This window comes from Salvelinus fontinalis, chromosome 19 (assembly GCF_029448725.1).
Source record: "Salvelinus fontinalis isolate EN_2023a chromosome 19, ASM2944872v1, whole genome shotgun sequence".
In the NCBI taxonomy this organism is placed as follows: domain Eukaryota; kingdom Metazoa; phylum Chordata; class Actinopteri; order Salmoniformes; family Salmonidae; genus Salvelinus; species Salvelinus fontinalis.
Window position 1 is genome coordinate 51,368,922 of NC_074683.1, and position 13,036 is coordinate 51,381,957.

General features: G+C 47.1%; 1 protein-coding gene across 2 annotated transcripts in view; it reads left to right on the forward strand.

Moving 5' to 3' along the window:
• Positions 1-553: 553 nt before the first annotated feature.
• Positions 554-13,036, forward strand: part of ttll4 (tubulin tyrosine ligase-like family, member 4) — a 58,609-nt gene continuing 46,126 nt past the window's right edge. For both annotated transcript variants that reach the window (XM_055871914.1, XM_055871915.1), the window contains exons 1-3: positions 554-2,592; positions 4,466-4,569; positions 6,654-6,711. In XM_055871914.1, coding sequence (XP_055727889.1) covers positions 653-2,592; positions 4,466-4,569; positions 6,654-6,711 — 2,102 coding nt within the window. In that variant the 5' untranslated portion in view covers positions 554-652. The remainder of the gene's footprint in view (positions 2,593-4,465; positions 4,570-6,653; positions 6,712-13,036) is intronic.

A 13,036-nucleotide genomic window follows, 5' to 3' on the forward strand; every position in this document is an offset into this window, starting at 1 on the left:
AACCACGTGTGTCAACTTTGGTGATTCTGGTTTTTAATTTCATAAATTGATTTGTTTGTTGCATGGTAATCCCCTAACTCCCTCAATTCCTGGATAAATCCATGCCAGGAGGGTGTGAGATGGCTCTTGATGTCTTTTAATTTGAGCTGAAGACTAGTTGAAAACACGGGCCTCCTGCTCCCGGTCATCAACCCTCATTATTCGAGCCAAGTCTACAGTGTTTCATACGGCTAACAGTCACACTAGTCCCCCTTAGCCCCAGAGAGAAGCCTCTTCAGTACTCTTGTCAGTGTCTCCCGGGGTTGCCAGTGACTCTATAGGCCAGCTGAATGTGAGGGTGGATCAGACTCAGAAGAACCAGCTTCATAGTGCCTCAGGGAAACCCCTCTACAATGTGCCTTCAACCTTTCTGTGTCTGCAGCCACTAAACTAGCTAACAAGCCACAGTGTCCTGGTAGCTCTGACGTTATCTCATACGGACATAACCCTGCTATGTTGGAGCCAACCGTTTCACAGTTACAGGAACGGTTCCTGGCCCCGCAAAAGAGCCTTGTCACTCCAGCCTGTTCCCTGTCCCACGTGTCCATCTCCACCAAAGGCAGAACGCATCTTAAACTCAGCGTCACAGCCTGCTGAAAGCACCACCACCAGCATGCCCACCAACCAGTCAGTCTCCTGGACCAGTGGCAAGCTGAGAGACAATAACGAAGGGTTTATGAGGCCCACTATGGGTAAAGTGCCTTCCCGTCCCAGACAAGAGACTACCCAGACAAGAGACTCAGCAATACCTTTGTCCCCCCTGACCCAGTCAGATTCCTATTGCCGTGGGGGGGACAATGTGGACGGTAAAACACAGGCTATGTTCACACACACACCCCACCCCCCCAACACTGTTCCTTTTCAGGATAGGTCAGCCCACCACCTTGCTGTGGCACAGAATCAGATCTGGAAGCTTCAGGACCCATGTCAGTTTGAAAGCCTGGTGGCAGCAGAAATGGAGGGGGCGGACCACCCCCAGAGGCTGAGGTGTTGTCCTGTTGACCACGGAACTCCTGGAACTCCTCCTAACACACCGGCAGAGAGAATCAGGAAGTTCAACTCTGAGTTAGAGTTCACTGAGACTGTGAGGAAGCTGACACAGTCACGAGACGCGCTCGCCCCTCATCCCAGGAACGAGACTGTTAACGGAGTTACTACTGAACCCTCAGGGTCCAACATGGATCCAGTCAAGATGGACAAAATTGTGACTACTAGCTCTGTCTCAGTCATCCACAGCCTTGCTCCAGCCAAACCCTCTGTACCACTCTGCCTTACTAAGAGAGACCAGGAGACGGAGCCCTCTGTCTCTCCTGTGTCCATGGAAACCTCCGGTGCCTCCAGCCTCGACAGCAACACCACAACAACAAACAGTAGGAGCACAGCAGCCTCCATGGCACCTCTACCCCACGCAGGGATAACTCTAACCCAGTCCCCTACCCAGGCCAGTGCCACAGCTAGTTCTGGTGCAGGGATAACTCTAACCCAGTCCCCTACCCAGGCCAGTGCCACAGCTAGTTCTGGTGCAGGGATAACTCTAACCCAGTCCCCTACCCAGGCCAGTGCCACAGCTAGTTCTGGTGCAGGGATAACTCTAACCCAGTCCCCTACCCAGGCCAGTGCCACAGCTAGTTCTGGTGCAGGGATGACTCTAACCCAGTCCCCTACCCAGGCCAGTGCCACAGCTAGTTCTGGTGCAGGGATGACTCCAACCCAGTCCCCTACCCAGGCCAGTGCCACAGTTAGTTCTGGTGCAGGGATAACTCTAACCCAGTCCCCTACCCAGGCCAGTGCCACAGCTAGTTCTGGTGCAGGGATGACTCTAACCCAGTCCCCTACCCAGGCCAGTGCCACAGTTAGTTCTGGTGCAGGGATAACTCTAACCCAGTCCCCTACCCAGGCCAGTGCCACAGCTAGTTCTGGTGCAGGGATAACTCCAACCCAGTCCCCAACCCAGGCCAGTGCCACAGTTAGTTCTGGTGCAGGGATGACTCTAACCCAGTCCCCTACCCAGGCCAGTGCCACAGTTAGTTCTGGTGCAGGGATAACTCCAACCCAGTCCCCTACCCAGGCCAGTGCCACAGTTAGTTCTGGTGCAGGGATAACTCTAACCCAGTCCCCTACCCAGGCCAGTGCCACAGCTAGTTCTGGTGCAGGGATAACTCCAACCCAGTCCCCTACCCAGGCCAGTGCCACAGTTAGTTCTGGTGCAGGGATGACTCTAACCCAGTCCCCTAACCAGGCCAGTGCCACAGTTAGTTCTGGTGCAGGGATGACTCTAACCCAGTCCCCTACCCAGGCCAGTGCCACAGTTAGTTCTGGTGCTAGTTCCATCCCAGAGAACACTGAGGTGGGTTCTGAGTCGTGTTCAGGGTCTACTCAGAGTTGGAGGCCTTCTGTCACCTCGGTAACGACCCAGATATCTGCCTTACACCTGACCAAGGAGAGGAGTGTCCTGTCTCTACAGGGGGGGCACAGCAACAGCAACAGCCCCTCCCAATCCCTACCTGCCCTGGAAGAGGAACAGCAGGCTACTGAGTCACCTCAGCTCCCCAGGTCAGTGCTCTCTCACATTCCACAGGCGATGGTTAGACTAGATCATAGCATATTTTGAGCATTGGAAAAAGTGATATGTACACAATCCAGCTTAATTCCTCCTCCTGTCACCCGCTTTGACGTCTATAAATGTACTGGTGATCTACTTAAAGGAATACTTCTGGATGTTGGTAAAGAGGCCCTTTATTTACATCCCCAGGGTCAGGTGAACTCGTGGATACCATTTTTATGTCTCTGCGTTTGTAAGGAAGTTGCTAACAAGCGCCAGTGTGATTGCTAGCTAGCGCCAGTTTAATTGCTAGCTAGCGCCAGTGTAATTGCTAGCTAGCGCTAGTGTAATTGCTAACTAGCGCCAGTGTAATTGCTAGCTAGCGCCAGTGTAATTGCTAGCTAGCGCTAGTGTAATTGCTAGCTAGCCCTAGTGTAATTGCTAGCTAGCGCTAGTGTAATTGCTAACTAGCGCTAGTGTAATTGCTAACTAATGTAACGGATGTGAAATGGCTAGCTAGTTAGCGGGTACGCGCTAGTAGCGTTTCAATCAGTTACGTCACTTGCTCTGAAACCTAGAAGTAGTGTTGACCCTTGCTCTGCAAGGGCCGCGGCCTTTGTGGAGCGATGGGTAACGATGCTTCGTGGGTGACTGTTGTTGATGTGTGCAGAGGGTCCCTGGTTCGCGCCCGTGTCGGGGCGAGGGGACGGTTTAAATTTATACTGTTACACTAGCGCCAGTGTAATTGCTAGCTAGCGCTAGTGTAATTGCTAACTAGCGCTAGTGTAATTGCTAGCTAGCGCCAGTGTAATTGCTAGCTAGCGCCAGTGTAATTGCTAGCTAGCGCCAGTGTAATTGCTAGCTAGCGCCAGTGTAATTGCTAACTAGCGCCAGTGTAATTGCTAACTAGCGGTAGCGCAATGACTGGAAGCCTATGGGCTCTATTTCCGGCTGGCGTTAAGGCGGCGCTAGCGTCAAATGCATGTTAGTTTGCAATTTCGTCAAATATAGGTCTAGATTTTGTCATTTAACTTCTGTAAGCTATTTAATAAAGGACTAACATTAGAAGTGCAGTTGATTCCAAGGCAACACATAAAATACTGTAAATACACAGCTTGAAGCAACCACATATTTTGCCATGGAGCACGTTCTGATTGGCCGGTGAGGGGCCAAGCCTCGACACACCCACAACTTGTTTTTAATTCATCAAAATCCAGCCAGCCCCCCCCCCCAAACAAAAATATTTCTAACACGCCCCTGAACCTACAGCGTTACCGCCTGCGCTTAGATTGACCTTTGCGTTAGGTTTGATAAAAATAGAGCCTTATGGGTATCTGTTAGCATATACCCATAGACTTCTTCATCGTGCTAACACTAGTTAGCATTGGCTCGCTAACCTGCCACTCTTCAACTTCCTTCGTACTGGACACAGAGACGTACGAAAATGGTATCCACATGAGTTGATCTGACTCTGTGGAAGTAAATAAAAAAGGCTTCGTTGTCAACATCCCAGAAGTATCCCAGGAAGTAGATCACCTGTACATTTATTGTGTTTTGTCACATTTTTACAGAGGTCAAAGTGGCGGATTTGATAGGAGGAGGAGGAGGAATTATTAAACTCAATTATGTAAGCTAAGTTTAGGCTAAGTATAGGCTAAGTATAGGCTAAGTATAGGCTAAGTATAGTCTAAGTATAGGCTAAGTGTCCTGCTTTTGTATTATTTGTGTTTATCATGAGATTAACAGTATGTTGTGTCTGTCCATACGTTCTTCTGTGTTGTTTGTCCATGGGACTCAGTGAGGGATAGTAAAAAAATGCTTTACAGATTAACCTATCAGATGTCTAGTTTTGAGTTTTTTTTTTCTTCCTGTCTGTCCATACAGTCCAGAGAGTGTTGCCATGCAGGAGGATGGAGACGCAAGGGATGAAGAGTTTCCTGATGATGAGCTGGATGACTGCAGTGGTGGTGGTGATGGTGATGATGATGGTGAGGAAGATCCCTTTAACTAATCATTGAACCCCTCATCATCTAGACATTGTGAAAATGACACCACTTAATATGACTGCTGTAGCTAGGCTAATATAATGAATACTATATATCCTGTTTGTCCTCAGATGGGGCTGACTGCTGTAGCTAGGCTAATATAATGAATACTATATATCCTGTTTGTCCTCAGATGGGGCTGACTGCTGTAGCTAGGCTAATATAATGAATACTAGGCTAATATAATGAATACTATATATCCTGTTTGTTCTCAGACGGCTCTGACTGCTGTAGCTAGGCTAATATAATGAATCCTATATATCCTGTTTGTTCTCAGACGGCTGTGACTGCTGTAGCTAGGCTAATATAATGAATACTATATATCCTGTTTGTTCTCAGACGGCTCTGACTGCTGTAGCTAGGCTAATATAATGAATACTATATATCCTGTTTGTTCTCAGACGGCTCTGACTGCTGTAGCTAGGCTAATATAATGAATCCTATATATCCTGTTTGTTCTCAGACGGCTGTGACTGCTGTAGCTAGGCTAATATAATGAATACTAGACTAATATAATGAATACTATATATCCTGTTTGTCCTCAGATGGCTCTGACTGCTGTAGCTAGGCTAATATAATGAATACTAGGCTAATATAATGAATACTATATATCCTGTTTGTCCTCAGATGGGTCTGACTGCTGTAGCTAGGCTAATATAATGAATACTATATATCCTGTTTGTTCTCAGACGGCTCTGACTGCTGTAGCTAGGTTAATATAATGAATACTATATATCCTGTTTGTTCTCAGACGGCTCTGACTGCTGTAGCTAGGCTAATATAATGAATACTATATATCCTGTTTGTTCTCAGACGGCTCTGACTGCTGTAGCTAGGCTAATATAATGAATACTAGGCTAATATAATGAATCCTATATATCCTGTTTGTTCTCAGACGGCTCTGACTGCTGTAGCTAGGCTAATATAATGAATACTATTGTCACGATCGTGTGGCGGATTAACGGACCAAAATGCAGCTTTTGGAAAATAAGCCATCTTCTTTATTAACACCACGAAGATGAACACGACACAAAAACACTTTAACAAAACAACAAAACAACAAAACGACCGTGAAGCTACAAACGTTGTGCACTTACACACACTGGCTACAAACGTTCTTACATAGACAATTACCCACAACCAATGAGAGCCTATGGCTACCCTAAATAAGGCTCCCAATCAGAGACAACCGAAATCAGCTGTCTCTAATTGGGAACTCATTCAGGTAACCATAGACTCTCCTAGATAACTAACCAACATAGACAACACTAGACATATACACTCAACACAAAACCATCTACTACACCCCATAACCCCTTTACCAAATAAACACCCAAAACCAACAAAACATAAACATTACCCATGTCACACCCTGACCTAACTAAAATAATAAAGAAAACAAAGAATAATAAGGCCAGGGCGTGACAACTATATATCCTGTTTGTCCTCAGACGGCTCTGACTGCTGTAGCTAGGCTAATATAATGAATACTAGGCTAATATAATGAATCCTATATATCCTGTTTGTTCTCAGACGGCTCTGACTGCTGTAGCTAGGCTAATATAATGAATACTATATATCCTGTTTGTCCTCAGATGGGGCTGACTGCTGTAGCTAGGCTAATATAATGAATACTATATATCCTGTTTGTTCTCAGACGGCTCTGACTGCTGTAGCTAGGCTAATATAATGAATACTAGGCTAATATAATGAATACTATATATCCTGTTTGTCCTCAGATGGCTCTGACTGCTGTAGCTAGGCTAATATAATGAATACTAGGCTAATATAATGAATCCTATATATCCTGTTTGTCCTCAGATGGCTCTGACTGCTGTAGCTAGGCTAATATAATGAATACTAGGCTAATATAATGAATCCTATATATCCTGTTTGTTCTCAGACGGCTCTGACTGCTGTAGCTAGGCTAATATAATGAATCCTATATATCCTGTTTGTCCTCAGACGGCTCTGACTGCTGTAGCTAGGCTAATATAATGAATCCTATATATCCTGTTTGTTCTCAGACGGCTCTGACTGCTCCTCTATAAACGATGCCTCATCCACAGCCTCCATGCCCATCCAGTAAGTTTCATTTCAGTTTTTTTATTTAATGTTTTTCAAAATCATTGACATTGTTTGAATAGTTTGTATTTTTTTTTTATTATTATGTTATTGCAATTATTCTATTCAAATCTTTCTGGTTTCTAAGGTTTTGTCTGTACAGAGATGTATTCAAAGAAAAATATGTTTTTAAAAGTTTTTATTTTTTAGAATTGAATTGTGATGGTCTATATTGTGACATTGATGTCAGGTCTGTTTTGGTTATCTGTCAGACCACAAATTCACCCGGGTCATGAAATGAATCTGAAACGGACCAGAGAGTACGCCATATATTTCTCAACATGGTTTCACACCTGTCATGTAGGCATCGTTGAGATTAACAGAAAGTTCAGTTAGTTATAGATAATAGTCTTTACAATGCCAGGAACACTTGACACAAACTCTGGGGGGGGGAAACAACAAAAATTATTTTAGATTAAAGCTTATTATTAATCTGTGAAGACAGTAGTCATTTTTCATCCTGTTGTGGCTAGAACTCTGTAGAATGACCGTTCCTAATTCCAATGGTCCTCCTAGTCGGGACACCTGACAGTTCCCTGGCACTACGATTACACAAACCCAGGAGAGAATATGTGACTTATTGTTTGTTCTAATGGTTGCTGCTGGTGAAAGGTTGAAAGCACAGAGGCTAGTGGGAAGGTCTACCAATGGTCAATCATTGATTTTGAAGTGGAAACTATCCTTCGATAACGGGCTCCGATAGCGTTTGGCCGTAGCATGACGTCCCAGCTGATTTGTTGATTTGTTTTAGGCCATTTTGGTTTTCTTCTTTCAGCTGAGGCCCATGTAGAGTTGGCCTGTTATCTTCTAGTAAGGCCCATATAGAGTTGGCCTGTTATCTCCTAGTCAGCCCATGTAGAGTAGGCCTATTATCTCATAGTCAGCCCATGTAGAGTAGGCCTGTTATCTCCTAGTCAGCCCATGTAGAGTAGGCCTGTTATCTCCTAGTCAGCCCATGTAGAGTAGGCCTGTTATCTCCTAGTCAGCCCATGTAGAGTAGGCCTGTTATCTCCTAGTCAGCCCATGTAGAGTAGGCCTGTTATCTCCTAGTCAGCCCATGTAGAGTTGGCCTGTTATCTCCTAGTCAGACCATGTAGAGTAGGCCTGTTATCTCCTAGTCAGCCCATGTAGAGTAGGCCTGTTATCTCCTAGTCAGCCCATGTAGAGTTGGCCTGTTATCTCCTAGTCAGATCATGTAGAGTAGGCCTGTTATCTCCTAGTCAGCCCATGTAGAGTTGGCCTGTTATCTCCTAGTCAGACCATGTAGAGTAGGCCTATTATCTCATAGTCAGCCCATGTAGAGTAGGCCTGTTATCTCCAAGGCAGCCCATGTAGAGTAGGTCTGTTATCTCCAAGGGAGCCCATGTAGAGTAGGCCTGTTATCTCCTAGTCAGCCCATGTAGAGGAGGTCTGTTATCTCCTGGTCAGCCCATGTAGAGTAGGCCTGTTATCTCCAAGGCAGCCCATGTAGAGTAGGTCTGTTATCTCCAAGGCAGCCCATGTAGAGTAGGTCTGTTATCTCCAAGGCAGGCCATGTAGAGTAGGCCTGTTATCTCCGAGGCAGCCCATGTAGAGTAGGCCTGTTATCTCCTAGTCAGCCCATGTAGAGTTGGCCTGTTATCTCCTAGTCAGCCCATGTAGAGTAGGCCTGTTATCTCCTAGTTAGCCCATGTAGAGGGTAGAGTAGGCCTGTTATCTCCTAGTCAGCCCATGTAGAGTAGGCCTGTTATCTCCGAGGCAGCCCATGTAGAGTAGGCCTGTTATCTCCTAGTCAGCCCATGTAGAGTTGGCCTGTTATCTCCTAGTCAGCCCATGTAGAGTAGGCCTGTTATCTCCTACTCAGCCCATGTAGAGTAGGCCTGTTATCTCCTAGTCAGCCCATGTAGAGTTGGCCTGTTATCTCCTAGTCAGCCCATGTAGAGTAGGCCTGTTATCTCCTAGTCAGCCCATGTAGAGTAGGCCTGTTATCTCCCAGTCAGCCCATGTAGAGTAGGCCTGTTATCTCCAAGGCAGCCCATGTAGAGGGTAGAGTAGGCCTATTATCTCCTAGTCAGCCCATGTAGAGGGTAGAGTAGGCCTATTATCTCCTAGTCAGCCCATGTAGAGTAGGCCTGTTATCTCCTAGTCAGCCCATGTAGAGTAGACCTGTTATCTCCTAGTCAGCCCATGTAGAGGGTAGAGTAGGCCTGTTATCTCCTAGTCAGCCCATGTAGAGTAGGCCTGTTATCTCCTAGTCAGCCCATGTAGAGTAGACTTGTTATCTCCTAGTCAGCCCATGTAGAGTTGGCCTGTTATCTCTTAGTCAGCCCATGTAGAGTAGGCCTGTTATCTCATAGTCAGCCCATGTAGAGTAGGCCTGTTATCTCCTAGTCAGCCCATGTAGAATAGGCCTGTTATCTCCTAGTCAGCCCATGTAGAGTTGGCCTGTTATCTCCTAGTCAGCCCATGTAGAGTAGGCCTGTTATCTCCTAGTCAGCCCATGTAGAGTAGACTTGTTATCTCCTAGTCAGCCCATGTAGAGTTGGCCTGTTATCTCTTAGTCAGCCCATGTAGAGTAGGCCTGTTATCTCATAGTCAGCCCATGTAGAGTAGGCCTGTTATCTCCTAGTCAGCCCATGTAGAATAGGCCTGTTATCTCCTAGTCAGCCCATGTAGAGTAGGCCTGTTATCTCCTAGTCAGCCCATGTAGAGTAGTCCTGTTATCTCCGAGGCAGCCCATGTAGAGTAGGCCTGTTATCTCTTAGGCAGCCCATATAGAGTAGGCCTGTTATCTCTTAGGCAGCCCATATAGAGTTGGCCTGTTATCCCCAAGGCAGCCCATGTAGAGTAGGCCTGTTATCTCCTGGTTAGCCCATGTAGAGTAGGCCTGTTATCTCCTGGTTAGCCCATGTAGAGTAGGTCTGTTATCTCCTGGTTAGCCCATGTAGAGTAGGTCTGTTATCTCCTGGTTAGCCCATGTAGAGTAGGTCTGTTATCTCCTGGTTAGCCCATGTAGAGTAGGTCTGTTATCTCCTGGTTAGCCCATGTAGAGTAGGCCTATAATCTTCTAGTCAGCCCATGTAGATTAGGCCTGTTATCTCCTAGTCAGCCAATGTAGAGTAGGCCTGTTATCTCCTGGTTAGCCCATGTAGAGTAGGCCTGTTATCTCCTAGTCAGCCCATGTAGATTAGACCTGTTATCTCCTAGTCTGCCCATGTAGATTAGGCCTGTTATCTCCTAGTCAGCCCATGTAGATTAGGCCTGTTATCTCCTAGTCAGCCCATGTAGATTAGGCCTGTTATCTCCTAGTCAGCCCATATAGAGTAGGTCTGTTATCTCCTGGTTAGCCCATGTAGAGTAGGCCTGTTATCTCCTAGTCAGCCCATGTAGATTAGGCCTGTTATCTCCTAGTCAGCCCATGCAGAGTAGGCCTGTTATCTCCTAGTCAGCCCATGTAGAGTAGGCCTGTTATCTCCTAGTCAGCCCATGTAGAGTAGGTCTGTTATCTCCTGGTTAGCCCATATAGAGTAGGTCTGTTATCTCCTGGTTAGCCCATGTAGAATAGGCCTGTTATCTCCTAGTCAGCCCATGTATAGTAGGCCTGTTATCTACTAGTCAGCCCATGTAGAGTAGGCCTGTTATCTCCGAGGCAGCCCATGTAGAGTAGGCCTGTTATCTCCGAGGCAGCCCATGTAGAGTAGGCCTGTTATCTCCGAGGCAGCCCATGTAGAGTAGGGCCTATTATCTCCAAGTCAGCCCATGTAGAGTAGGCCTGTTATCTCCTATTCAGCCCATGTAGAGTAGGCCTGTTATCTCCTAGTCAGCCCATGTAGAGTAGGCCTGTTATCTCCTGGTTAGCCCATGTAGAGTAGGGCCTATAATCTCCTAGTCAGCCCATGTAGATTAGGCCTGTTATCTCCTAGTCAGCCCATGTAGATTAGGCCTGTTATCTCCAAGGCAGCCAATGTAGATTAGGCCTGTTATCTCCTAGTCAGCCCATGTAGATTGGGCCTGTTATCTCCTAGTCAGCCCATTTAGAGTAGGCCTGTTATCTCCTGGTTAGCCCATGTAGAGTAGGCCTGTTATCTCCTAGTCAGACCATGTAGAGTAGGCCTGTTATCTCCTAGTCAGCCCATATAGAGTAGGTCTGTTATCTCCTGGTTAGCCCATATAGAGTAGGTCTGTTATCTCCTGGTTAGCCCATGTAGAGTAGGCCTGTTATCTCCTAGTCAGCCCATGTATAGTAGGCCTGTTATCTACTAGTCAGCCCGTGTATAGTAGGTCTGTTATCTCCTGTTATCTTCAAGGCAGCCCATGTATAGTAGGCCTGTTATCTCCAAGGCAGCCCATGTAGAGTAGGCCTGTTATCTCCGAGGCAGCCCATGTAGAGTAGGCCTGTTATCTCCAAGGCAGACCATGTAGAGTAGGCCTGTTATGTCCAAGGCAACCCATGTAGAGTAGGCCTGTTATCTCCTAGTCGGACCATGTAGAGTAGGCCTGTTATCTCCTAGTCAGACCATGTAGAGTAGGCCTGTTATCTCCAAGGCAGCCCATGTAGAGTAGGCCTGTTATCTCCGAGGCAGCCCATGTAGAGTAGGCCTGTTATCTCCGAGGCAGCCCATGTAGAGTAGGCCTGTTATCTCCGAGGCAGCCCATGTAGAGTAGGCCTGTTATCTCCGAGGCAGCCCATGTAGAGTAGGCCTGTCATCTCCGAGGCAGCCCATGTAGAGTAGGCCTGTTATCTCCGAGGCAGCCCATGTAGAGTAGGCCTGTTATCTCCAAGGCAGCCCATGTAGAGTAGGCCTGTTATCTCCAAGGCAGCCCATGTAGAGTAGGCCTGTTATCTCCAAGGCAGCCCATGTAGAGTAGGCCTGTTATCTCCAAGGCAGCCCATGTAGAGTAGGCCTGTTATCTCCATATCAGCCCATGTAGAGTAGGCCTATTATCTCCTAGTCAGCCCATGTAGAGTAGGCCTGTTATCTCCGAGGCCTGTTATCTCCTAGTCAGCCCATGTAGAGTAGGCCTGTTATCTCCTAGTCAGCCCATATAGAGCAGGCCTGTTATCTCCAAGGCAGCCCATGTAGAGTAGGCCTGTTATCTCCAAGGCAGCCCATGTAGAGTAGGCCTGTTATCTCCCAGTCAGCCCATATAGAGCAGGCCTGTTATCTCCTAGGCAGCCCATGTAGAGTAGGCCTGTTATCTCCTAGTCAGCCCATGTAGAGTAGGCCTGTTATCTCCTAGTCAGCCCATGTAGAGTAGGCCTGTTATCTCCTAGTCAGCCCATGTAGAGTAGGCCTGTTATCTCCAAGGCAGCCCATGTAGAGTAGGCCTGTTATCTCCTAGTCAGCCCATATAGAGCAGGCCTGTTATCTCCAAGGCAGCCCATGTAGAGTAGGCCTGTTATCTCCTAGCCAGCCCATGTAGAGTAGGCCTGTTATCTCCAAGGCAATGCCATTCATTCCCAGTACAACAGAACAGATCCAGAGAGGTTTGAACAGCTTCATACGTGACTTTCATGTAAATTTTGTCGTTCAATTCTTTGCCCAGATATTTGCCATTTATCAGACAATTGTTTTTAGTCGATCAGATTGTACTTTGTTTGATGATGATTAGGAGGAAGACCCGTAGATTAGGAGGAAGACCCGTAGATTAGGAGGAAGACCCGTAGATTAGGAGGAAGACCGTTGATTAGGAGGAAGACCGTTGATTAGGAGGAAGACCGTTGATTAGGAGGAAGACCCGTTGATTAGGAGGAAGACCCGTTGATTAGGAGGAAGACCGTTGATTAGGAGGAAGACCCGTTGATTAGGAGGAAGACCCGTTGACTAGGAGGAAGACCCGTTGACTAGGAGGAAGACCCGTTGACTAGGAGGAAGACCCGTTGATTAGGAGGAAGACCCGTTGATTAGGAGGAAGACCGTTGATTAGGAGGAAGACCCGTTGACTAGGAGGAAGACCCGTTGACTAGGAGGAAGACCCGTTGACTAGGAGGAAGACCGTTGACTAGGAGGAAGACCGTTGACTAGGAGGAAGACCGTTGACTAGGAGGAAGACCGTTGACTAGGAGGAAGACCGTTGACTAGGAGGAAGACCGTTGACTAGGAGGAAGACCGGTTGACTAGGAGGAAGACCGGTTGACTAGGAGGAAGACCGGTTGACTAGGAGGAAGACCGGTTGACTAGGAGGAAGACCGGTTGACTAGGAGGAAGACCGGTTGACTAGGAGGAAGACCGGTTGACTAGGAGGAAGACCGGTTGACTAGGAGGAAGACCGGTTGACTAGGAGGAAGACCGGTTGACTAGGAGGA